At 49.5% G+C, this 26,398-nt stretch overlaps 1 protein-coding gene and 1 long non-coding RNA gene across 4 annotated transcripts; one reads left to right on the top strand and one right to left on the bottom strand.

Moving 5' to 3' along the window:
- Positions 1–609: 609 nt before the first annotated feature.
- LOC103054229 (major histocompatibility complex class I-related protein 1-like) lies at positions 610–25,794 on the bottom strand. 3 transcript variants are annotated; one of them, XM_088129704.1, is made up of 10 exons: positions 25,590–25,794; positions 12,499–12,774; positions 7,485–7,760; positions 6,046–6,327; positions 4,695–4,787; positions 4,069–4,155; positions 3,870–3,970; positions 3,337–3,369; positions 2,374–2,407; positions 610–1,490 (listed from the first exon to the last, which is right to left on the bottom strand). In XM_088129704.1, exons 1-6 carry the CDS (start codon positions 25,657–25,659, stop codon positions 4,115–4,117), a joined length of 1,038 nt encoding a protein of 345 aa, XP_087985830.1. In that variant the 5' UTR covers positions 25,660–25,794; the 3' UTR covers positions 610–1,490; positions 2,374–2,407; positions 3,337–3,369; positions 3,870–3,970; positions 4,069–4,114. The 3 variants fall into 3 exon arrangements, with proteins under 3 accessions (XP_087985830.1, XP_087985829.1, XP_087985831.1); XM_088129703.1 differs by lacking the exon at positions 3,870–3,970 and having other exon boundaries at positions 4,123–4,155; XM_088129705.1 differs by lacking the exons at positions 3,870–3,970; positions 12,499–12,774 and having other exon boundaries at positions 4,123–4,155.
- LOC148213935 (uncharacterized) lies at positions 6,093–11,323 on the top strand. Its single transcript, XR_015793666.1, has 3 exons — positions 6,093–6,268; positions 7,555–7,639; positions 9,079–11,323. It is a non-coding gene; the product is annotated as an uncharacterized LOC148213935 (long non-coding RNA).
- Positions 25,795–26,398: the final 604 nt, after the last annotated feature.

Here is a 26,398-nt window from a genome sequence, read left to right as displayed (position 1 = left end):
GATCGTTCATGATGGCAGGGTCGGTCAGAGTCCATTGTCCTTGATTGCCAGTCCCCCTCCGGCTGGGTTGGCCCCTCCCTGCTACGTGCAGACCGCAGGTTCTGTGCTGCGTTGCGATCTTGTTTCGCTGCCCTGCGGCCCCGTTCCTTGCTTGCTCGCGCCGTTATCAGTTCGTAATTAAAAGCTTCCGCTGCGGTTTTCCTGTTTAGCTGGCCGCAGGTGGCTCGTTAATTAGCGGCGCTTTCGGTTCCTCTTTTCCCCGCTAGCTACCGCCGGTGGATTCCGCGTGGTCTGGTTGCGAGCTTCCCTGCAGCCCCGTGCTTCCCTGAAACCTCGTGCTGACCGAACCTGACAGCCGCAACCACCAGGCCAAAACCAAATAGGCATTTTGCAGAAGATCAGTTGGTGCTACAGAAGCACCTGGACACAGAAGCAAAATGTCTGCCGCCTCCTCAAAGGAGCAGACAGGAGCCACTCCAGTTCTCCCTCCTTCCAAGTTCGCCTTGGCTCCCCCCTTCCTACCACTCAAAGTGAAATCAGGGTCTCTGATCAACAAGGTGGGTCAAATCCCCCCTATTTCCAACCTCCCAAAACAGGCAGCAACTGAGGTGAGAGGAAAACAAAATCATTTATTCTCAGTAAGCAATTTTGGCAATCTTACAATATGTGTGTAAAGAAATGTTATATAAAGCAAAACTACAAGTGACTTAGCCATCACAGTTATTAAAAGAGGGTAAGAAATACTTGAATGCATATTAATTTTTTTTTATAGGTAACCACAGTTTCAAAGAGACATTATTTGCTTTCTTGACTGGGCAAAACCGAACAATTAATTTGATGAATCAAAACCATCCCCCAAAATCTCAAGGAAACTGCAGCACTTAGGAAGGAAGCAGCCTGGCTGCACAGCTGATGTCATCTTCCATTTTTCTAAATTATTAAATCCATTAACTGAGTTGTAGAAAAGGTGTACCATTTTCTGTGTCTGAAGGCTGCCCTCAGTTAGTATATTGGTTATTTGTTAAACTTTTGAATAATCAAATATATAATCCAATTAATTGGGCAACACATTAATTTTTTAAAAAATTAACTATTTTTCTGGAAGAAATCTCAAGGCACACTTTCGAAATAGCAGCTGAAAGAGGCATTTTCCCTTTCCATCAATCGACAGAATGCCCCTTCCAAGGTGGTTTTTCTTGCAAGACGTTTACTCTACACATAAAAACAAAGCCTTCCTTCATTCTCCAGATGAATCAACTTCATTTCCTTTTCAGGGGAGTTCCTAGAATTACTCCTGCAGATGAAAAAACCCTGATATTCCCAGACAGAAATCTGGACAAGGGCACTCATGAAAGACCCAAAATACATCCTAGTGACAGCCGGCTGGAAGGGCCTGAAGAGGTCCTCCTAAGAGAACAGCGTAACTCAGAAGGTTGATCACTCTTCTTTCCTCTCTCCCTACATGGGGAGTCTGCAGCCCCAAAGTTGTGCTACAAAGAGGGCAGAAAAAACGAGGGTTAGCTGGAGAGGAAGCCAAGACGAGAAAGTCCAGGGTCCAGGCTGGAGGACCAGTGTTGATCATCAAGCAAAGAACAGAATCAGCAGCCTCAAGAGGGGGAGATGGAGATGGAGAGGAATCAGCTGGGTGGGATTTCTGAGTTACAAGAAGGGAAGGGCAGGGCTGTGAATGGCTGTTGGGGTGGGGTGGGGTGGGGTGGGGTGGGGAACCTCATTCACAAATTATATAAAATATAGATCCCCTCCCCCGCTCAAACATACAAACCCAATTCTCACCCAATTTTGCCCCTGGAACCAAGTGCAAATTGTTTCATGGCCAGGTCTTCCTTCAGCATCTGGAGGATTGGATTCCCAGATGGACACAAGGAGGGGAGAGAAGCCTTCTCTCCATCCATGACTGTAGGACATTAAGGAAGTCCCCTTGCTGCCCCTTCCCTCCCCTCCCCTCCCCTCCCCTCCCCCTTGCACTGGGGGCACTCTGATCTCTGCAGGTCTCTGAGCCTTGTGAATGTAAGACAATCAGACCCTGGGAAGTGCCACAGTCTAGGCCCTACAGAATGGCCAACCCCACCTCCTGCTTTGGGAAGGGACCTTCCTGGAGATGAGGAGGAGGAGGACAGGGTGCATTCCTTGCTCAGCAACAAGGAGCGGTCAGGTCCCCTTCTGTTCCTAGCTGACCCCTCCCCACACCCCCACCACCTCTCCTCCAAACTCCTCACCCTTCAGTGCATGAGATGAGCTGAGAGAGAAGAGGGTTTTCCCAAAGGATCTTCACCATCAATGGATGCTTTGACCTGAAAGCCCGCACCGCCCTTCCTCCTCCCCCCCAATACAGCCCCCACCGGGGACACTCACCTGCCAGGTGGCTGCTAAATAGCCTCCTTGCTCCCTGCATTGGGAAGAAAGACAAAGAGTGAGTCTCTCCCTTCTCCAGATCCTCTAAGGAGGAGGCATCTCTCTCTTCAGATTAAACCTCTTCAGCTCCATGAACCTCTCAGAGGAGACCAGGCTGTACAACCAGAACAGTCGCTAACCCATGGGGCTCATGACATTTCTGATGGTTTCTCTATTTCCCACCCCAGAGCTGAGGAGCTCTTTGCGCCAAAGGGGGCCAGGCTCCGCCATGCAGGCAATGGAGTTGTCTTCCTTGCCTGAATGAATTAAGCTGGAAATCCAACAAGGAGAGAACTTCCCTTTTTCCTCTGCAGGCACAAAGCAGTGTGAGAAAAGTGAATTTTGTAACTGTGTTAGAAATCTAGGAAAGGAGATGAGATGGGAGAAAAGTGAAGCACTTGATTTTGTACAGAGTAAAAGGAGGAACAAGGAAAGTGAGAGAACACAATTATTAAAATTGAAAGAAAAGAGAGACTTTGGTAACTCCTTGGGACAAGCCAAAAAATCAGTAACTTTCCTTAAGCCCCCCCTTTAATGAGAAACCACTTCTCCAATCTGATACTTTCTGTTCATATATTGATGTAAAATAATTTTAATTGTTCAAGAACAACTTGCCATCTAAGTAAACAGGAGAAAAACCATAATTCTCCCACCCACATTTAAGATATTACACCATGTGAAAAAGAGTCCATAGAAAGGGCAACAATATCAATTTAAATCTCAGTAGATTTATCTATCCTTTGTTCCAGTTCTGTCCAAATAAATCCTGGTTTCACCAGAGCCACACACAGAGGAAACACAAGGAGTGTGCATTAGGGGCCCTTTAAAAACGGGCTCTCCCTCTTTTCATCTCCCCCCCGCCCTGAACCCTGAGCACTCTTGTTAAGAGGCAGAATTGCTCTTCTTCATTCAGGAGCGGCTTACCTGGGCCTGAATTGTCGGATCCTTTATCACTCACTGGAAAAGAAACAAAAGAAGGTGGAGAGGTCAGTCCCTTGCCTGGATGGGAAGAGGTGGAGAAACTCAGCTCTTTCTGACCCCAGCTCCCTCTCCCCTTCACACATAGAGGCACAGATACACCCACAGAGTTTCAACCAAACTGCTTTAGCTAAGGGACATAGGAAAGAATTCTTAACATTTATAGATATATCTATCTATCCACAGAAAGCAACATTTCAGCAATTCTCCAGGTACAGGTTGCAGCTGAGGTGAGGATACAGATGGCTGCAAAGTTTCTTATTCCAGTCAGTTCATACTTTGAGAGCCTTGTGGTGGCAGACCAAGAGGAGATCTAGCTGGCATCTACCAAAGCTCCTTTTCTCCTAAATCCCTTCTTTGTTCACTACTTTTACGGAGCTTCCTGACCAGATTATGGCCAAGCCTTTCCTTTCCGCGTGCTTGGAAAAGAGAACAGCTTCTCCATCAGATGGATCTTCCACCCAGCCAGGTCTTCTCACCTTCCTGAGACTTCCTTGTACAAGATGTTTCCCCTTGTGGTCTCCACTCCCAGGGACAGCCTGGCTGTAATGAAAGGGGACCCACCTCCCCCAACTTGGTTCTAGGGAAGAAGAGGAAGATAGCACAACGCTGAAGCTTCATGAGCTGCTTTTGTATTTTGACACACACAAACACCACCCCCCCTTCAACTGATGCTACCTCTGATCACTGCTCTGAATTGCAGCTAACACGTAAAGAGGACAAATCACTCACTTGATGTTGCCTCGTAGCCTTCTTGATGTTTCTCTGCAAGGACAAAAATAAGTCAAAGCTAAAAAGATCAGAGATCATCCAATCTCTCCCTCTGTAGGAGGAAGAGCCCCAGGAGGTATTTTCACATTTGTTTAGTCACAACCTCTCCCAGCAACTACTATTAACAGACACAGGAAGACCTTCAGACTGCAAAGACACCACCAGATTTGCTCCAAGAGAGACCTTCTGCCTCTGAGATGGATGGAGGGAAATGGGGAAAGCAGCAGCAGCTGCGAGAGGAGGAAGATTTTCATTGAAATCCTCCTCTGCTGGTCTTTGACCAAAGCCTTTGGAAGGGACAGAACCACGATGCCTCCTCCCAGCTAAGAAGAAGACGGGACTGTCCGGACCTCAGACTCCGCTGAGTCAAGACTGGAGTCCAGCAAGAGTCCGACATTTCAGATGCTCCCAAAGAGGGCTGAGAAAACCGGGAAGAAGGAAGCCCAGAAGGAGCTCCCAAAGGGAGAGGCTTGGTAGGAATCTCCCCACCTTCCTTCACAACCACCCAGCAAAGGTAGTTATAGGACACTTACTGTGATATACCAAGATCCCAGCAGTCACAGCAATCACAAGGACAACAGCACCCACAACGCAGCCGATGATGAGCCCCAGGTTGGATTCTGGAACTGAATTGGGAGAAAGAGCAGATAACTGAAGAGAAACCATACCTATTGAGAGAAAATCATGGCAGCCAACAGAATGGAAAATATTAAAATGTATTTGGCAACAGCACTCACTTCTTTGTTTACATGTATTGAGTGCAAAGCAATGATTGGGGTTTTGCCCTAATAGTCTCCATTTATTAAAAAAAGGCCCTTGGAATCCTCCAGCTAATTCCTGACCCATCAACCCCTCAGCCTCACCAGCGAGATACACACTAAGCATTTTGCTGTTAGGCTCCTGGACTGGCTGGATTCAGAGAACAACATACTGGAACAAACTGGATTTAAAACTGGCCACTCCCTCTTTGATTGTGCTCCAGTTCCACAACATCCAGTTCCAAAAGCAGTTCCAAACCACAGGCTTCACTCTGTACAGCCGTTATAGACTTTAGAGCAGCATTTGACCTACTTCCCAGCCCTCATCTGTGGCACAAATCCAAAACTCCTCTACAGACAAAAGGCTGCTACTGCTTATCATTGAACGTTACAAGAAAACTGCCCCAAAGCTTAGATGGTCACTATGACACCCTCCTTAATAGAACCCAAGAAGTCTGTATTCTTTCCCTGCTGTTGTTCAATTATTGCATGAATGCACTAGTTGCCATGACGAATTACCTTTCCCATCATCTCTCACCCCCCGAAATTAGCAGTGAAAGCAGCGCAGTCCTACGACTGTATACGTGATGACGTCATTTTACTTTCCCCAACTCTGGCTGGCCTAAGAAGGGCCCATTGAACTCTGTCCTTCCTCTTCCTCCTCAGGGTGAAAATTCACCTTCAACCATCCTTTCCTTCTGTTACTCTCTCTCACCAGGCTGCAGTTCACAAATTTTAATGCAATTTGGTATTCAGAAAAGGGGCTACACGACTCCTCCTGCAGTTTAGGAATTCTAAACAAAAGGAAACCTCTTTCTGGAGCACAACATAACTGCTCCTGCTCTGCTTGAGGCAGCAAACAGGAGAGGAGAGCAGCTAAGGGAGGATCTGGGTGCATTTCCTCAGGATGGGCCAACCATTGGGGTGGGACTCCGCTGCTTCCTTTCAAGAACCAGAAGCCGATTCTACGGACTGTTCCCTGCAGGTCCACAAACCTCAAACATGGGAAAACCACTGGATTAAAGCTTAAGGATGCTTACATCTGGACACAGCTGGGGTCAAATTTCCTCCCACGATCCTCCAGCCTGAAAAAGAGTCCAGCCTTTCCCTCCCTGCAGCCTCTCACCCTTCACGGACATGTCCACAGGCTCCTGCAGGCCGTTGTGCTCCACGTGGCACCGATAGCGGTCCCTCTCTTGAGGATCAATCCGGAGGCTGAGCCAGTAGTGGTAGGTCCCGTCTGCATTGGGGGCCACAGACCCACGGAAGGTGTCCTGCAGCCAGACCTCCCCGTCCCTCCTCCAGGAGGCATCGATCTCTTTGGGGTAGAAGCCATCCACGCGGCAGAAGTGAGTTTCCATCCCATCATCGGCCTCCGTCCTGCTGCTCAGTGTCACCACTGGGGCATCTGCAGAAACGGCACCCCCGGAATTAACTCTGAGCCCCTCCAGAGCCCGGAAGGGGGACGAGAAACTTGACGGGCAGGAAAGGCTCCCACTACTTAGTCTTAACGCAGGGAATTAACACTCCAGACCTGCAGCCTCTCCAATAATTTTGGGAAATGCTCCAAATCTGGAAAAGGCTCAGCCACAAGGACTCCTGATTTTGAGTCCTTCCCAGTGACTCAGTCTGAAAAATCTCTGCCAGCAAATTGAGGGTCCGAGGAAATTCCTCATGGACTGCTTTGAACTCTGACTGATCTTGGGCTGTTCCCTTCAGGGGAGGGTACCGGAGCTGCTCTTTTAAGTTCCCTTTCAAAAAAATGTGAGGAAAATGAGGAAAAGATATCTTTGGGTGAATCTTTGGGTAAAAGAAGCACGTTTCTAGAGGCCTCAGATGAATGGGATCGCCTTAATAAAATTGACACATAAAGGAATGTGCAGCACCCTTGAAGTTGGTATGACTGGGCTGATTGTGAACCCCTTATCACAAACATCCCCATAGCAACTGGAGCTGCTCTTATAAGTTCCCTTTCAAAAAAACCACACAGAGGTTTCTCCCTACTTTTTGGGTCCTCTTCCGCTCCCCCAAATCTTGGGCTGCTCCAGGCCCCTTTCAAGGGACACCAAAACCTCCAGAGGGGGAGAGCCGGGGGGTGGGGGGTGCAAGGCAGGGAGGGAGGGAGGGAGGGAGCCCCCTGTGGGATGGGGAGGGAAGGACAGTTGCTGGGAGGAAGTCAAGGCCGCGCATCACACTTGGCCATGTTTTGGCTAATGGTGGCTTCCCTGAAGAACCCCAAGTGGCCCTGTTGCCTCCTCGTGGGATGTGCAAGGGACACCCCAAGTGCTTTTGCTGCCTGACCCACACAGACACCCTCCAGGCCCTCGATTCTGGCCAGCCACACCTACGGCCTGGGAGGGCAGAGGCTGCGGTTCCTGGTCCATGTAATGGCTGCCTGGCAATGGGAACTAAGCAGGGCTTCCCGCGTCCTGGAGAGGCAGGAAGGGGAGGAGGGGGATTCCCTCCCGGGCACCAGGCTGCAGAGCAGGGACCCAAAGAGGGCCGAATGTGTGCAAGGTGTCCGGCCATAAAGGAGGAAAGTTCAGCCTGGGCCCAGATGCTCACCTTTCCTCATCAGCATCTCCTTCCCGTAGGACAGGTACTTCTCCAGCCACTCAATGCATTCCTCTTCCAGGTAGATCTTCCATCCCTGATTATATCGTGGAATCGCATCCCATTTCCTCTTGATAATCTGGGCCTGGGGCTCGGAAGCCACCCAGGTAAGGGTCTCCTTGTCAAAGGTGATGAAAGTCCTCCCGTCATATCCAAAGCGCATAAACCCTCCTTTGCTCTGATTTCCCCGGAGCTCACAGCTGAACGTCCACTGCCAGGTGTGAAGGCCTGAAAGAAGGACAGGAAGATGGTTTGGGGAGTCCTCTGGAGAGACAGAGACCCCCTCTCTGCAGGGACTTTGACAGAGGAGGGAGGCAGCGAGAAAAGGGATAAATAATGGTTGGAAAATGAAAGAAATACATTTCCCCCCATGAAACCCCTCATCCTGCCCCCAAAATTAGATCTTGAGGGTCTCCAGACCCAGCTGCCCCCCACCTGAAACCCTCCCCAGTTTCACTCCATCTTCTCCCTCCCGCAAAGTCTCCTTCTGGGCGAAAGGCAGAACAAGCAGTCCCATCTTGGCCTTGGATCCACAGAGCCCAAAGTCCTCTGTCTGGAGGCTCAGTGCAGAGAAAAATGGCCAGAAGGGGGTGAGGGGCAGAGGGGACCCTCCAACCCCCATGCCAAGCCCCCCAAGAGAGATCCCTCAGAAGCATTTTCCTCAGGAAAAGCCCCTCTCCTCCCCCCCACATCTGCCTTGGGGTCCCATGATCAGACCCCCCCATTGAGATTTTTGCATTTACACATCATGGTGATGGGGGCTCCAGTTCCCCCTCCAAAAAGTATACAGAGTCCAGTTCCCACAACCTCCTTTTCCTCAGAGAGAAGCCAACTGAGCGGCCCTTCCCCAGTTCTTCTGCTCCCCAAAGGAATGAGGGGAGGCAAGGGGTTTCCCATCCACTGCCCCTCCACTCACTGCCCCCCAAAAGGGAGAACCTCCCAGCCCAGAAGGAAAAGGGTCCAGGGCCCCCCAAAAATGGCCCCTGTTGCTCTCTCAGGAGACCTGCATGTCTGAGTAGTTGCATAGGGACGGAGCCTCCTCCATCTTTCTTTCTGCCGTCCCTCTGTTGGGGGGAGTCTTGGGGGGAAGGGAAGGGATCCCAGAGCGGGAACAGTTGCCAGAATCTGCAGCTCCAAAGAGGGACCGAGAATCTCATGGCCTCAAAGAGGATCCGGTCGATGTGGGAAGAAGCTGGCAGGGATCCTGGTGACCGTAAATCATGGTCTGCATTCACAAATAGTGCTAAGTCACAAGGGCTGGTCCCCACTTTGGGCTAACCAGAAACAAACAATGGCTTAGTGTAATATGGGAACAAAACCATGAAGGGCCACAAAGAATTATTTTCCTTAGGAACAGTAGCACGTGGCCCAATATTTATTTTTATTTCAAATTTAGTCACCACCCATCTCATTCAAAGACTGACTTGCACACCCAAAGTGTCATTGACCTTTTAAATGGATTTTGAAGCTCAATTGTTTTTTAATGTCGCCTCTTCATGGGCCCTTTGACACATTCACATGGGGGTTTTATGATTCCGTGATTCAGATCTAAGTGGGGAGCTGAGGATCACGTTCAAGAAAGAGCGACTGGAGTGACTCCGCTTCCTCGGCCAGGAGACCAGCTGCAGAAGGAGCTTCAGACCAAAAATGGCCGGATGGAGCCCAGACTCAGCGAGAGACAACAAGTCATGGAAACGTTCAATGCAGGGGAAAATTTCTTAAATTAATAAAGGTTTTGGTTTTACAGTTCAAATATTTGATATCTGCTTATTTTACATAACGTTCTTATAGAATTATTCCTTATTTCTAGGCCTCTATAATGAGACTATTTCTATGTCTTATAGGTCTCATTTATGAATCTGTCCGTTATTTATTCATTTATTTCTTTTTAAAGGCTGCCTTCAGGTGCTCAGGGCAGCACATATAGTGCACCCTCCTCTCCCCCACAACAACCCTGTGAGGTAGGTTGGGATCAAAAGGTGGGACTGCCCCAAAGCCCCCCGGGGGGCTCACACTATTTTTCCCTCCAGGCTTCTACTGCAGGTTCCCCCTTGAACTTCTGCACCTCCACCCTCTGCATCTCCCCTTCAGCTGGGTCTTCTTTGCCTGCGTCTTCACGGGAGGCAAAGTGGGGGAGTCCCTGAGCCTTTGCTCTGTTCTCGGGAGGGGAACCAGCTGAGCTGAGCCCCAGAGCGGTGACAGGAGAAGCAGCGCTGGGCCTTATGGACAAACTCAGCCTCAGCAGATCACCAGGCCCCCATGAGATCCACCCGAGGTTTGGAAGGAGCTCAGAGCTGAGATTGTGGACTTTCTCATCAAAATAGGCAACCTGCAGAGCCTCCAGAGTTAAGGACTGGAAGGTGGCCAGCGTAACTCCAGTTTTTAAGAAGACCTCATGGGGAGACCCAGGACATTATAGACATGTGTACTTAACATCTGTTGTGGGGAAGATATTGGAAATTGCTGTTAAAGATAGGATTACCAATCATCTGGAAACCCAGGTCTTGCTCAAGGATACCCAACATGGCTCCACTAAAGGAAGGTCCTGTATAACTTCTCAGCCATGGAATAAAAGGGCAGGTCCTCTGTGGGTTCCCAGGGTTTTCTCCTAGGACCGCTTCTTTTTAATAGATTTCTAAATGGTCTGGAACAGGGCATGAGTCGTGGAATTCACTGATGGCACTAAAGGGTTCAGAGTGGTAAAAACCCTAAGGGACCACGAAGAGCTCCAAAGGTTCTCTGTCCATTAGGGGAGTGGGCATCAAAACGGTAGAGGTCAGCCAATCTGACGCACGCTGGGGCCAAAAATCCTAACTCCTGATAGAAGCTAACGGGATCAGAGCTGGCTGGGACAAATGAGGAAAGAGAACTTGGAGTAAAGGGAAACAGTTCAATGAAGGTGTCGACACAGTGGGCATCCACTGTGAAAAAGGCCAACAGTGTGCCAGGGGTAATAAAAAAGCATTGAAAACAGAGAGGCTAATATCATAATGCCCTTATAGAAATCAAGGGTGAGACCACATCTGGAATATCGTCTGCAGTCCTGGTCGCCACACCTCAGAGAGGACCCAAGGGAGCTAGAGAAGGGTCGGAGGAGGGCAACTCAGATGACGAAAGGGGTGAAGCAGCTTCCCTGTGAGGAAAGGTTGTGGCATTTGGGGCTCTTTAGCCTCGAAAGGAGGCAAACAAGAGGGGACCTGACTGAGGTGTACAAAACCATGCATGGTGTCGGTCAAGTGGAAAAGGAGAAGCTGTTTCCCCCTTCCCCAGAGACTAGAACCAGAGGTCACCGAATTAAATTGAATCCTGGAAGAACCAGGACAGAAAAAAGGAAATATTGTTTTACACAATGCACAATTCAGTTTTGGCATTTGCTACCATGAGAACTGGCACTGTATACCAGCTGGGCTGCTCCAAAAGAAGGTTGGAGCAATTCATGCAAGTCCTGGGGATCCATGGCTCTTACCCTTCAAGGCAGTGGGTCTGGCTCTGAAGGCCATCTGCTGGGAGACCAGTGGGCTTCCTGGTGCGGCTGGTGGGCCACTGGGGGAACAGACTAGTGGACTAGATGAGCCAGGGGTCCGATCTAGCAGGGCACCGCTTGGGTTCTTCTGTCCTCCACTTTGACAGACTCAGGACTGCGCCACGAGTCTGCCCTGGTTGGTCTCCCACCTCCTTCCTCCACCAGGGGGAGCTCTGGCTGCTCTCTGGATCTCTTGGAGGGGGCACAGGACCACTTCCAGCATCTTTCCCATCTGGGGGGGAAGGAGGGAACAGGCAGAGACCCTCCATTTGGGTCCCTTCCTGAGCCGGTCGGATGCCATGTCTCCGAGGCCAGAGGGGACCTGGAAGGGATTTGGGGGGACTCTCCCGGGCGCAGGGGCAGAACTAGCAAAGCTCTCGCGTCTGCCGGGGGGGGGGGGGGCAAGAGAAGGGCAGAAGAAGTGGGGCAGCATGTCCTTCTCATGAAAGAAGAGAAAACGGCTTATGCTCGTGCAGAAACCAGTCAGCAAAAACCTCTCAGCAAAAACCAGTCTACAGTTACATGCACTTGCTCACAGCTCTCCCCTAAATAAGACTCCTTTAAACTGAATCTTGTGCCCCCAAAGATGTCGAGGGAGGGCTGCCGAGGAAGGGCTGCCAAGGAAGGGCTTCCCCCCTTAAGGGAAGCCCCACTGAGAGGGCAGTGCAGGAGTTTAGCCCTGGTGCACCACGGCTGGGAAGACATGGCATCCAACCGGCTCAGGAAGGGACCCAAATGGGGGGTCTCTGCCTGTTCCCTCCTTCCCCCCCAGATGGGAAAGATGCTGGAAGTGGTCCTGTGCCCCCTCCAAGAGCCCCAACCCCACTTGGCTTCCCTGGCCTCTTCTTCCAACTGGAGGAAGAGAAGAGGCTCCTGGCCTTTGGGCCCCACTCGCCCCTCCAAAAAGGGGGGGCAGAAATGCTTCTCCTTGGAGGGGATGAGCCTGGGGGTGGATCTGGACTCCCCAGCTGGATCTGCACTTGGTCCCTCATTTCTCTGGGGTGGAAACAGACAGAAGGACAAGGATCAGCTTCCATCAGGAACTTCTTAGGATCCACCTGCCTTCTGGGGGGGCAGACCTGTTATTCCCTTCCTCCCCCACAGCAGGATGTCCATCAAGGCCAGGCTCTCCATCTTTCCTGGGGGAGAGTCGGGGGAGGGGGGGAGGAGATTTTGGTCTGTTCTTTACCTTTATATCACTCCTGTGCTATATATATTTTTTACTTTAAAAATATTTTTAGTAACTGTATTCTGTGCAGAGAAATTCAGTCATGAGGCAAGGATAAAATTATATTAATTTTTTTAAAGCAATAAAAATACTTTTAAAATAACCTTTTTAAAAAGTATGGGAGCGGCCTTTCCCCTGGGAGGGACCCCCTTCTCCCCCCTCCTGCTCCTGAGGGGCAACATGGGGCAGGAGGAGCCACCAGACCCATCACTCGCCTTTGCTATGATTGTAGAGAGTCCTCACAGCCTCCAGGTCTGCTCTCAAGTTCTCCTCAACGCCACGCGCTCCCTTGGCCTGATTGTCCCAAAATTGGGGGTCCTCCTTCCCCACCTCCTTCATCCAGGAGACTCGAGGCTGCACCTTCCTGCTGCTGCTGTCATAGTAAACAAAGACCTGATCGTCCACGTACCCCACAGCGACAAGTTGGGGCAGCCTCTGACTGGGCTCTGACACAGTAGTGTAGAAATACTTCACAAAGTGCGAGGAGGAGCCTGGAAGGGACCCAGAGGGACAGAGTTGAGGGCTTCAGCTGAGGGATCCTGATCCTATGGGGCACAGCAGGCCCCAATCTGAGGGTCTGAGGAGGAAGAAGAGACGGGGGGGCTGGGGGGCCGAGGAAGAAAGGGAAAGGAAGGGGGAGAAGATGGAAGAGGGACAGGAGGCCGAGAGCGGAAAGAGGGAGCGACTGAGAGGCAAAGAAGCAGCTTCTGGAGGGCCTGAAGGGTTGGAGGGGAGAGAAGTTCGGGGGTAAGAGAGGAAGGGAAGGAAAAGCAGGGCCAAAGGGAGAGCAGGACCCCCAAACCCTATCTGCCACCCCAAATTGTTCCCTCCCCACTTCCAGCAAGGCCTCCGTGAAACCCTCTTCTGGATTCCAGAGACTCTGCCCCACGGAGGCTGCAGTCGCCCCACAGAGAGAAGAGGGGGTCCCACCCCCAAAAGTTCAAATCACCAGGAAACCCCACCTGGTCACCCCAACTTTACATTCATGGAAAAAAACCCATTCTTACCTCATGAGGGCCAAAATGGATTGCTAATAGGTGTGGATTTTAGGAGAGATTTTGTAAAATGGGGGAGGGAAAGGGGGCAGGGATCTGGGTGAGACCAGAGGCCACGGGAGATGTAGGCAGTCAAAAGGGGGAGTGAAGGGGGCAGGAATGAAGCCACGCAACCCCCATGGAACTTCCTGCTGGGCCCCGGCTGGGAGATTCCCCCTCCGGTCCCAGAGTTAAGGCATCTGAGCAGGAATTGGCTTTGGATCCAGGACCAAATGGGGCTCACTGTCATTCCACAGAAAATCTCATTGCTAACCCTAACTTCAAGCATGGGGATGGCTAGCCCCATAGAGCCCTGCTGTCTTCAGCCCCAGATTCTTTATCTTCTTGGAACCTCCTTTTCCTCTTCTTTAGTAATGTTTTTAAATTTTGTTGTTTTATGTACAGTGATACCTCGGGTCACGAACGCTTCTGTTCACAACCAATTTGGGTCACGAACAGCACCGTTCGCAAAATTTTGCTTCCGTTCGGGAACTCTGCATCGGGTGACGAACAGGATCCATGGCCATTTTCCCTGCAGACACACGTGGTCGTGGCTTCCTGTAGGGAGGGGGACTCTCCCTCCAAACAATAACCACCTCCCCACCCGCCTTCCTGTCCTCCATGCCTCAAGCAAGGTTACCATTCTCTCTCTTCATAGTGTACTGTACTGTACTTTGTGTCTTATTTTTGTGGTTTTAAAAAAAAATACATATGGTTCAGAACGGATTAACCGTATTTACATTGAACCTTATGGGAAAATTTGATTCAGGTCGCGACCAAAATTGGTTGGTGACCAATTCCGTAGGGGTCAGAACGGATTAATCGTATTTACATTGAACCTTATGGGAAAATTTGATTCGGGTCGCGACCAATTTGGGTCGCGACCAGAGTCGTGGAACGAATTAAGTTTGTGATCCGAAGTACCACTGTATTTAGCCCCTTCGAGGATCACTGTCTTGTTGTGGCGAAGGGGCTTGTGTAACTCAGTGAAGCCATGAGCTATGTCGTGCAGGGCCACCCAAGACGGACAGGTCATGACAGAGAGTTCTGACAAAATGGGGTCCACTGGAGAAGGAAATGGCAACCCACTCTGGTATCCTTGCCAAGAAAACCCCATGGACAATGTCAAAAGGCTAAAAGATATGATGGCGGAAGATGAGCCCCTCAGGTCGGAAGGTGTCCAATATGCTACTGGGGAAGAGCGGAGGGCATTTACAAGTAGCTCCAGAAAGAGTGAAGCGGCTGGGCCAAAGCCGAAAGGATGTTCAGCTGTGGATGTATCTGGAAGCGAAAAGAAGGTCTGATGCTATAAAGAACAATATTGTATAGGTACCTGGAATGTAAGATCTATGAACCAAGGCAAGCTGGATGTGGTCAAACATGAGATGACAAGATTGAACATCAACATCTTGGGAAACAGCAAATTAAAATGGACAGGAATGGGTGAATTTAATTCAGGTGGCCATTATATCTACTACTGTGGGTAAGAAACCCTTAGAAGAAATGGAGTTGCACTCACAGTCAATAAGAGAGTGGGAAAGGCAGTAATGGGGTACAGCGTCAAAAATGACAGAATGATCTCAGTCCGAATCCAAGGCAAACCATTCAACATCACAGTAACCCAAGTCTACGCCCCAACCACTGATGCCGAAGAGGCTGAAGTTGACCAGCTCTATGAAGACCTACAACACCTTCTAGAACTAGCACCAAAAAAAGATGTCCTTTTCATCATAGGGGATTGGAATGCTAAAGTAGGAAGTCAAGGAGTAATCAGAATAACAGGCAAGTTTGGCCTTGGAGTACAAAATGAAGCAGGGCAAAGGCTAATAGAGTTCTGTCAAGAGAACAAGCTGGTCATAGCAAACACTCTTTTCCAACAACACAAGAGACGACGCTACACATGGACATCACCAGATGGTCAATACCGAAACCAGATTGATTATATACTTTGCAGCCAGAGATGGAGAAGCTCTATACAGACAGCAAAAACAAGACCAGGAGCTGACTGTGGCTCAATTCATGAGCTTCTTACTGCAAAATTTAGGCTTAAATTGAAGAACGTAGGGAAAACCACTAGACCACTCAGGGATGACTTAGATCATATTCCTTGTGAGTACACAGTGAAGGTGATGAACACATTTAGGGGATTAGATCTGGTCGACAGAGTGCCTGAAGAACTATGGACGGAGGTCCGTAACATTGTACAGGAGGCAGCAACTAAAACTATCCCAAAGAAAAAGAAATGCAAGAAAGCAAAATGGCTGTCTGATGAGGCTCTACAAATAGCTGTGGAAAGAAGGAATGTGAAAAGCAAGGGTGAAAGGGAAAGATATAAGAAATCGAGGAAAACAATAGAATGGGGAAGACTCTTCAAGAAAATTGGAGATATCAAAGGAACGTTTAGTGCAAAGTTGGGCATGATAAAGGACAAAAAAGGCAAGGACCTCACAGAAGCAGAAGAGATTAAGAAAAGGTGGCAAGAATACACAGAAGAACTGTACAAGAAATATCTTAATGTCCCTGATGTCCATGCTGGTGTGCTCACTGACCTTGACCCGGACATCCATGAGAGTGAAGTCAAGTGGGCCTTAGGAAGCATTATTAACAACAAAGCTAGCGGAGATTACAGTATTCCAGCTGAGCTATTTAAAATACTAAAAGATGATGCTGTTAAAGTGCTGCACTCAATATGCCAGCAACTTTGGAAAACGCAGCATTGGCCACAGGATTGAAAAAGGTCAGTTTATGTTCCAATTCCAAAGAAGGGCAATGCCAAAGAATGCTCAAACTATCGCACAATTGTGCTCATTTCACATGTTAGCAAGGTTACACTCAAAATCCTACAAGCTAGGCTTCAGCAGTATGTGAACTGAGAACTACCGGATGTACAAGCTGGGTTTCGAAGAGGCAGAGGAACGAGAGATCAAATTGCCAACATTTGCTGGATGATGGAGAAAGCACGAGAGTTCCAGAAAAACATGTACTTCTGCTTCATTGACTAAGCAAAAGCCTCTGATTGTGTGGATCACAACAAACTGTGGCAAATTCTTAAAGAGATGGGGGTACCAGACTGTCAGGTTCAGCCGGCACGCCACTGCTAGGAAAACCAGGCAGCCGCGCTGAGCCAATTCTACCGCCCGCTTGCAAGCCGGGGAAAAGGGGAAGTGAGAGCCGTGGCTGATTAATGGGCCACCTGCGCCCACTTAACAGGAAACCGCAGAGTGGAAGTTTTGTATCCACCCTGATAAGCGGTGCACGCCGAGACAAAGAACGAAGCCGCGAGCCGCGGAAAGGAGATCACTGTGCGATCAAGCAAACCCCGGTTTTGCGCGCACCTGAAAGGACCCTGAGGAAACAAGCCCACGCCGGAGGGGCAGTTAATCAAGGGAGAATGGGATACTGGCTGAACCTGCCATCTGGACCATCAAGGAGGATTATTGGGGCACCGACAAGCCGCAACATGTAACTCGACGACGAGGCGAAATGCAGGAAGGGGAGAGCTATAAATTGTAACATGAAATGTGCCAAGCCAGTCCTGGCTTTGCCTGTAACTGTTGCGTTATGCTTGAGTAAACCTCTTTTGTGAACCATACGTGTCACGGGAGTTTCTCTTGACGAACGGGGCATTCCTTATACCAGACCACCTTACCTGTCTCCTGAGAAATCTGTATGCGGGCCAAGAAGCAACAGTTAGAACCAGTCATGGAACAACCGATTGGTTCAAAATAGGGAAAGGAGTATGACAAGGCTGTATACTGTCACCCTGTTTATTTAACTTATATGCAGAGTACATCATGAGAAATGCCAGGCTGGAAGAATCACAAGCTGGAATTAAGATTGCAGGGAGAAACACCAACAACCTCAGATATGCAGACAATACCACCCAAATGTCAGAAAGTGAAGAAGAACTAAAGAGCCTCTTCATGAGGGTGAAAGAGAAGAGTGCAAAAGCTGGCTTGAAACTCAACATTAAAAAAACTAAGATCATGGCATCTGGACCCATCAATGCCTGGCAAATAGAAGAGGTAGAAATGGAAGCAGTAATAGACTTCATTTATTTGGGCTCCAAGATCACCGCAGATGGAGACTGCAGCCATGAAATTAAAAGACACTTGCTCCTTGGGAGAAAAGCTGTGGCAAACCTAGACAGCATATTAAAAAGCAGAAACATCACCTTGCCGACAAAGATCCGCATAATCAAAGCTATGGTTTTTCCAGTAGTAATATATGGGTGTGAGAGCTGGACCATAAAGAAGGCTGAGCGCCGAAGAATTTATGCCTTTGAACTGTGGTGCTGGAGAAAACTCTTAAGAGTCCCTTGGACTGCTAGGAGGTCAAACCAGCCAATCTTAAAGGAAATCAACCCTGATTGCTCATTGGAAGGATTGATAATGAAGCTCAAGCTCAGATACTTTGGTCATCTAATGCAAAGAGAGGACTCTTTGGAAAAGACCCTGATGCTGGGAAAGATTGAAGGGCATTGTTTTGATACACAATTTTACTCTCTCTCATAATGTGTGGGCATGCATGTGATAGTGCACTCTATCTTATTTACAAAGGATTAACTTGCTTTGTAAAGAGCACAGCGTTTCTTTCCCCCACCTTATCCCTTTGTTGAATACCTGATTGCCTTCTAAGAGAGCACAGAATTCCCCCACCCCATTTCCTTAAAAGCCATTAGCCAGATGCCTGAAGCCATAAATTAGATCGGTACCAGGCAGAGAAGTTGCAACGAAAGAGGCCCTAAATTCCAAAGAAGTTAGGTATTTAAACTTAGATTCACCTCTTTAGGCCCACCTTTACTTTTCCCTGGGTCATCCCAAAATTCCCTTGTATGGATATGAGGGGATGTACTATCTGAAATATCTGAATATGCCTATAAAATCTTTGTTGCTTGCTTGGCAAGGTGTGGTTCTGGGCAACACTCCTTGAGCCATCCAGGTGGTTTCATTGGCCAATAAAACCTCTGTTAAAAGCCTCATCTCAAGTCTTCTTATTTGGCTTTACTGAAACTTGGGAAATAAAAGGTGCCATACAAAGGCAAAAGGAGAAGGGGATGGCAGAGGAGGAGATGGTTAGATAGCATCACTGAAGCAATGAGCATGAAACTGAGCAAACTCAGGGAGGCAGTGAAGGACAGGAAGGCCTGGCGCGATACGGTTCATGGGGTCCCGAAGAGTCGGACACGACTAAACAACTGAACAACAACAACAATGGTTGTAATGTTTTATGTGAGTCGCGGAGAAATTTAATAAATAAATAAATAAATAAATAAATACCAAGATTTCTTAAGTGCAGCAACACAATTAGGGCACTGAAACCATTCTTCTCAGATGCTTGCAATGCACCAGATTTACTCTAGATCTAAAACACTTTGTTCGCTTTCCACAGAATATCTTAAGGAGGTTCTCCTCCTTCTGGGCTGATCCTGCACTTTTCTCCAGCAGCACTTTGGAAATCACCCTCCACAAGCAGAATCACAGCATCCGCGAGTTGAAAAGAGCCACAGAGATCATCTAGTCCACCCTTGCTCAGTGCAGGGACCCCAATTAATGCCTTTTTCCTCCTCCCAAGATGGCTGCAGCCTCCGCTTCAGCCTCTCCAGGGAAGGGGACCCCCAACTCTCCGGACGATGGGTTCCCCAGTCAAACTGCTCTTACTGAAACATTCAACCAGAACCTGCATCCCTTTCACTTAAATCCATCATGTTATGACTTATTGGATTGGGTTTTCCTAATTCAATTGAAAGGAAAATTTGTTATGGCCAAAGATCAGCACTGAATAATAATACCACTAAAAAAACGAAGTAACATGATGAAGAAGGGCAACATACAAAACCATCATCCTAGAATCAGGTCTACCACAATAAGTATGACAACCAATATTACAGGAGAATCAAGTCTACAAAGATATATAATAGGCAACCCACACCTTAGAAATAAATAAGGTATGGATGAACCTGAAACTACTATAAAATTATCCTTTCTGAAATACACGAAACCAGCTGAGGAGAAAAACCGGGCAACGTTCTGCGTGACAGCAGAGCTCCCATCAGACAGCAGGAGAGATGCGTAGAAACTCTTGGGACGTCTGCTAGCCACGCTGAGGTAAAGGGGCTTTGCACGTGGGTGTAAGTTGTTTCCCCTCCCCCTCCCACAGGCTCAGTCCTTCTGGGGAGGGGCCTTTTCTGTCCCTCCCCTTGAGCCTCCCTGAAGGAAGAGCCCCCCACTTGGCCAGGGGGAGAGCTCTCCTGTGCCCCGAATAAACCAACGGGGTAAGGCGAGAGGCAGATCTCTGGAGGCGCTTATGCGCTGATCCACTGGCCTTTTAGAGGCTTGGCCTAGATGGGTTTGGTGCTCCATGTCCATAAGGCACTGCCTGAGAAGCAATGTTGCCTGATCATAGCCCTTATCAAGTACCTCAGAAAAATAGGGATCTGGGGTAGAACAATCTGACAGAATCCAGGGGCCAAGGCCTCTCCCCACAGGAAAAGAAGTTTCAGCTAACAGGCAAAAATTAGGAGCCAGAATCTGCCCTCGACCTTCATCAGCCCCAACTCCAGGCACGGGGACCTTGAGGAACCCAACAAGGCGCCTGAAACATCGCCTGGAGGAATCAGGGCTGGACGTGCTCCAAAGAGACAAAGCTGGAAAACGGTCCAAGCTGTGCCCCATAAGTGAGCCGGACCAAAGATTTAGCTGGGAGTAATTTCAGAGCCGCTGGAAGGCAACATCCTCCCCGACTCCCATTCCCTGGAATCACAAGATGGCTGCTGAACCTCTTTGTGCAGTCAAGGCAACGTAGCTGGGTGTGCCCTTCATCTACCTGAGGCATGAAACACTTCCCCCTCCAGGTATTTAAAGCATGAAAATTGTACAGTGGAAACTTTATTCATGGGCCAGGAATAGGTTTTAGGCTTTCTGGCAAACACCATCATTTTGTGGTTTGAGTAATTCATCTCCAGCTGAGGGTCTTGACAATATTGAGCCTGGGTTCGCAATGCCTGCTAAGGCCAGTGGGGATCCCAGAGAGGATCGCAGTGTTGTCAGCCCCAAGAAAGGTAGAAAAGCCAGCTTGGGAGGACAGGGATCTGGGCTAGGCAACTCTCCAAATGGTCAACAACTGTCAATGTCAACACCTAGATCAGTGTTTCTCAATCTCAGCCACTTGGACTTCAGTGTGGACTTCAACTCCCAGAATTCCCCCTCAGTCTCAGAAGCCCATGGGGTCTCCCCAACCTGGCCCCACCCCCTGCCCAGCTGAGGCTGCTTGGGAGTTCCTGCTGCCACCCTCCATGGGGGGGGGGGGGGGGCTCACGTGGATTCTCCCGCTAAACTCAGTCTGTGTGTGGAGGGTCCTGTGACCTGTAGAGCCCTTCTAGTGAGTCAAAGATGAACCTGGAAAATTATGTCAATTTCTGTCATGCAAACTCTGGAGCAGAAAAAACTTTCCAGCCTCAAATTCACAAGCAGAAACAACACCAACTTTTATGAAAAACTATTAAAAAAAGAACACATAAAGTCACTTTATGTTTTAAAGGTGAAAAGGCAAGCATGGAAGAGACAGACTCCAGGGCTGCCCAATTAACAGGAAAACAGCCGCTTCTGAGTTGGTTGAAAGAATCAAAGGAAAATACGGAGCTCCCGGGAACTCGGTTGAACTGCAAAGTCCGCACGGCCACCAGGGGGCGCTGCTCTGCCGCAGTCGGAAACGCGATCCCTTGGGAAGGCTCTTCCCATCAGAAATTCTTCCAGTCTCAAGATCCTTTTCAGGATTGACCTGCGCACAACCTGGGTCTGCACGGAGAAAGGCCGGAGCTGCGCAGCGCGGAGAAAGAAACGGCGGAGTCCTGCTGCTCATTCCCTCCCTTCGCGGTCCGAGGCAAAGTCCTCCCGTCCGTCTTCCCGCCCCGCCCCGCCGTCCCAGCAGACGTAACCGGGGGCGCAGAGGCTCTGCCCGATGGAGAGCAGGGAAGAGCGGGGGCCGAGGGTTATGGGGGGGGGTCCTGCCTGTGAGCCCCGTGGGCAGGAGGGGCTGGGGACGGCGGGGACTGTCATCCTCACACACCCTGCCAGTGCCCAGGGTCGGGGGCGGCACATGGGCCCGGGGGCTCCGGCCTAAAGACCGGGCAAGGGGCGATGGCTCCGGCGGGGGTCTGCGAACAAGGGGAAGCGCGTCTCCGCGCAGAGCTACCGCCTACTCACCCGGTGCCGGCCCCGGCCCCCTGCGTCCTCCTGGCAGCTGCTCCGAGCCCTTCTGGCGGAGCTTATAGTGTCAGCGGCTGGTTTCGGTGTCGCGGCGGGGAGTCCGGGGCTTCGGGCGCGCGGGTGCTCCAGTGAGCCCCCAGAGAGCCCAAGACAGTCCATCATATTGCATTATATTCCCCGCTGACCCTGCAATAAGTCACACAATGGGCACTACATGCTAGAGATTCACCCCATCGCCTTCTGTGCCCCGCTGAGCTGCGTGCTCCAGTCACCCACCGCATACAGCTCTCAGATGCAACCGAGCCATTGCAGCGTTGGCTTGTGGTTTAGTGTTGCACGGACCCAGCCATGCTGGTTTATCAACCCTGTTTAGGCATGGGATGGCATGCAAACACATTTGTGCTACAGAGCATGGTTAAGCATGGCACAGCTTAGCACGACCTTTCCGGTTCATCCCTCCTGTTAAGGTGTTGGAGGTGTGCTGCAGAGCAGGATCTCAAATGACGCACCATAAGGAGTCAGGAGTTTGTATGTAAAGTTCGTTTTTATATAAAGAAAATCACTTGCAAACGTGAACAGTCATTGACATTACTCTTTAAAAAAACCCTCATTGAGCAGGTCAATATTCCTCAAATTCATGCAGTCTTCAACACATCCCTTTTTAATCTTGGTATATAGTCTATGGAGGCGTAATTCACTGAAAAAGCCTCATTTTTCCAGACCCCAATTGGACAATACAACATACAACTAAAACTATCTCATATAGTCACACATAGATGGAAAGGAAGCGGTTAGTTTCTTCAGTGATATTCAGCCCCATCTAGCCAAGATGCCTTGTTACGTATTTGACAACCCATCTAGAGAACTGGACCCCACTGAACCTGTTGTTTTTTAAGGGTTTTGCAGAATTTCTAGCCCCCCATTAAAGAGATTAACAGGGCTTCATTCCCATCATCTGGGTCACAAGGCACGTGTCCCCCCTGCCCCACGGACACCGTGGTCATCATGGCTGTGGGGCAAGTGGACACAATGGGCTTGCCTTTTAGGCAGAAAGGAAGAGGGGAGATCAGAGAAAGAAAGTGAGAAGCAGGATTACAAAAGGAACATTTTCTTTCTACAAAAGGAACTTTGGGGAAAGAATCCATTAAGAAACAGGGTGCAAAGTGAAGGGACAGGATGTGTTTCCTAAATACCTTTATGATGCTTGTCCAGGGGTCATATTGATTATTACGAACAGAAAGACAAGAAAGATCATCAAATACATAGAAAAAACATTCTGGTAACAATGGCATCCTGTTCTCCAATGAACTGCAAGATCCGCTGTTCTAGAGCAGCGTTTCCCAACCTCAGCCACTTTGAGACGTGTGGACTTCAACTAACATGCTGGCTGGGGAATTCTGGGAGTTGAAGTCCACATGTCTTAAAGCAGCTGAGTTCGGGAAACGCTGCTCTAGAGCACCCTTCCCCAACTTGGTGCCCTCCACAGGGTAGCCCCAGGGATTTGGAAAATGTGTCACAATTAGGAAAAGCAATTTGAGAGCAACAAGATTTAAAAGAGGTAGTATTCCCCCCCCCCCCACAAAATAAGACCACGGACACAGGTCAAGCTGCCAGGAAAACATTGATCCCCACCCTCCCAAGAGGAGGGCTGCAGTAAAATATTCAGCCCACTTTTATTAATGTTTGCAGAGAACGTCCATCAAGGGGATTAGACAGAATATTTAAAAGAATATCCTGGAATTGCCAATCGAGGACTGAAATACCTTTGAGAGAACCTGCTCTTGACACGCAGCAACTAAAAAGAAGTATAAAATTGGGCTAAATATAGAAGATGGCGGGGGACGCGGTGGCGCAGCGGCTTAATGACGCTGAAAGTTGCCGGCCAGAAATGGTTGACGCTTCAGCGGTTCGAGTCCAGCCTTCGCGTTAGCAGGGTGAGCTCCTGTTTCCTCCCCAGTTCCTGTCAACCCAACAGTTCGAAAACTCATGTGAGTAGATAAATGGGTACTCTCACTCCGGTGGGAGGAAAAACGCTGGCGGTGCCTTGCAAAAGGAGTCAGGAGCAGTTGCCGGTAACTGTGAAAAAAAAATGTGCGCGCCTGAAAAGGGTGCGAAGCAATGGAAACCCCGCCTCCTGCGCTCGCCAGCTGGGCTCTGCTCTAGGAAGGAGACTCTGGCAAACCACTTCCGAAACAATTGCCTTGAAAACTGCAAGGACTCGTCCAAGCAGTCACTGCAGAGTCAGTAACGACTGAGCGCAGATAAATATATATAAGATGATCTCCACTTACAACTTTTATCCAAGGAAAAGCAATCACATTCCAGTCCTTCAACACCGACTTCTTTGTTAAAATTTTAACCTCTCAAAGAATGGTAAAACTCAAGGGTTTTTATTTTTTTAACTAAAAGCTTCTGCAGCCTGAAAAGGTTTGAAAACCCCTGTAATAGGCTATGATTATGTGTTAGAAAAATTTCAGCTAGACATTCAGTCAGAAAAATTTAAAAAGCCTGAAATGACACTATACAATTTCAAAAGCAGGAGAATACAAAATGTATTTTCTCTCTTTCTCTCTTTCATCCTATTCTCAAAGAATATCCCACAGTGGTGTCCAAAAAGACACCACCAAACAAGGAGACATTCATAGCAGCACTGAGCCAATCTTGGCAGATTTTGAAAAAAAAAGAAGCAGGAAAGGAACTGTTTAGTCCTTGGCTGGGAGACCACCAGGAAATTTCAGGGGCTAAAGGCGAAGCTAGGAACTCGCAAAACATTCCACAAGATGGCAACAGAAAATCACTTCTCTACTGTTACTGAAAAACAACATGGGTAAGTTCTTGAAGTCACAAGAATTGAGTTCAATCTGAGGGAGATCTTGCCTTTTTTCCTGGAATGGAGGGTGACCTACAGTACTGACTCTGTCATCCCCCTCCTCTTCTGGCATCCTGGCCTTGGTGCAAAGCCCACCATAAAGGAGAGACACCTTTTGCCGTTCTGCAGGAAAGCTGGAGACTAAAAAGGCATTGCAAGAAATTCGGAGAAGAGTTGCAGTCCTTTTCCCAGGAACAAACTTTATTAAATCTGGAGCTCCCTCCCTCAGATGCCCTCGGATTTCTTGCGACCACAAGTGGACTAACATGACTCTCCTCTTCCACTTCAGGAACGAATTTAAGCAAAGCGCAATGTTGGCCATTTGGCCCAGTGAAATTCAGGCAGATTAAGAAAAAACAGTCCTCTGTTCTGAGTTTCTCAGGATTTAAATGACTTTTTACTATTTTTAATTCTCCAAGTTGAATTAAATAATAATATGGAATAATAATAATTTTTAAATATTTTTAATTCTGCAAGCTGCCCCACATTGTGGGTTCTGGGATGGAAGAAGAAGAAAAAAGCTCCGGGGATACTGGGGTTTAGGATGGCGGGCGGAGATCGGGGTCAAGATGAAAATCGAGCTGGACGGTTCTTTAGGGAGATTATTCGAGGAGTGTTTCTCTGCAGACTCTCACCCCGCTGCATTCACACGGCCGCCGTAACCGATCGCTCCCTCGCACAGCCTCCGCGTTTCCCAATCCGCGGAACCGATCTAAGAAACGGGCTGGTCCTCCCAGCACCCGAAGCCTGAAGGAGCAGCCCAGCCGCCGCCAGAGGCAGGCGAGGCGGCCGAGCGGAGGGGCCGTGCGGGGGCAGCCGGGAGCTCTGCGGGATGGACCTGCCCACGGGTGGGCGAGCGCTGCCTCCCGACCCTCTCCGTTTGCAGGGACGGGAAGGAGGCGCTCAGGGGCGCCCAGGGAGACTCGGCTGGCAGCTGGAGGGGACCCCTGACCTGTTCCCGGAGTGGCTCTCAGGGGGGGGTAAGAGCAGCAGCAGAGCCCCACCTACGCTTTGGGGCCCGCTCTGAAAGTAGCAAGAGCTGGAGGGGGAGCAGACTAGAGAGAGGACCGAATCAGGGTTCTCTTTCTGGGAATCATCTTTTGGGGGGAAGAGAGAGAGAGAGAGAGAGATTCCCTGGATGAATTCCCACAGCAGAAAAAGGGGGCTGGAACCCCCAACGCCCCCGGAGGACTCACTGAAGCAGCTCTCCGGAAGAGCGACCGCCACCAGCACCAGAAGCAACAGGGGCAGACAGCGCAGAGCCATCCTGTCTGCAAACCTCCACCCGCGCTCCGCTCCCCTTCAGTTGCGGGCAAAGCGTGAGGCATGGTGGGTGGTCAACAACGCAGGAATTCAGAACAAGCAAAAAAAAAAGCTTTCCCGTGTTGTCAGTGGTTGCTAGGCAGACGTCCAGGCACCGCCTGACAGGCTGGAAAAGGGAAGTGAAAGTTCGGTCGGAAACCCCCCCTTGCAGGGATTGGGCATCTTGGGGGGGGTGGCACGTGAGTGTTCTTTACTTTGCAAAAACTGGACACACCACAGCGCAGCAATTCTGCACACGGTGCTTTATTGCAGCACACAACTTCCTCAACAACAGGCCATTGCTTTGGGTTAACTCCATCCTTCCCGAACCTGCAAGTTGCTGTTGCCCTGGAAATATGTCTTTAATATTCAGTCCTTTAATATTCCGTCGGAACAAAAGTCTATACAGCGGCATACAGCCTTTGCCTCCCTCCAGAAGTTCTTGCACGGGTTGGGATGAGGGGCTGCCTCAGTGGGGCTGCTCATTCCTGGTTCTGCCCAGGTCCCAGCCGAGCTCCAAGCTCTGCTCTTAGGCTGGCTTGTTTTGAGCGCTCCAGCTGAGCTCCCAAGCCAAGCTCCAGGCAGGAATCCCACCAGGATACGCTGCTCAGTAATAGCTGCCGACCCCAGACGTGCCTCCGGTTCCCCTCTGCTTGCTGCCCTCTTAGTTCCTTTTCTCCTACACGCCACACACCCTCTGCCT

The sequence above is a fragment of the Python bivittatus genome, unplaced genomic scaffold (genome assembly GCF_059951505.1).
Source record: "Python bivittatus isolate LINGU-HERP-01145 unplaced genomic scaffold, Pbiv_v1 ctg000810_np1212, whole genome shotgun sequence".
Lineage (NCBI taxonomy): Eukaryota > Metazoa > Chordata > Lepidosauria > Squamata > Pythonidae > Python > Python bivittatus.
The sequence above is the reverse complement of the archived record's forward strand: the minus strand, read 5'-3'. Positions and strand labels throughout refer to the sequence as shown.

Excerpts from the sequence above, each read along its gene's own strand:
- LOC103054229 (XM_088129703.1), bottom strand. The coding sequence starts at position 25,659 with ATGGCTCTGCGCTGTCTGCCCCTGTTGCTTCTGGTGCTGGTGGCGGTC. Across the intron at positions 12,775-25,589 it reads TCTTCCGGAGAGCTGCTTCA|GCTCCTCCTCGCACTTTGTG; the intron begins GTGAGTCCTCCG and ends GGTCCCTTCCAG. Across the intron at positions 4,156-4,694 it reads TGGGATCTTGGTATATCACA|AGAAACATCAAGAAGGCTAC; the intron begins GTAAGTGTCCTA and ends TTGTCCTTGCAG.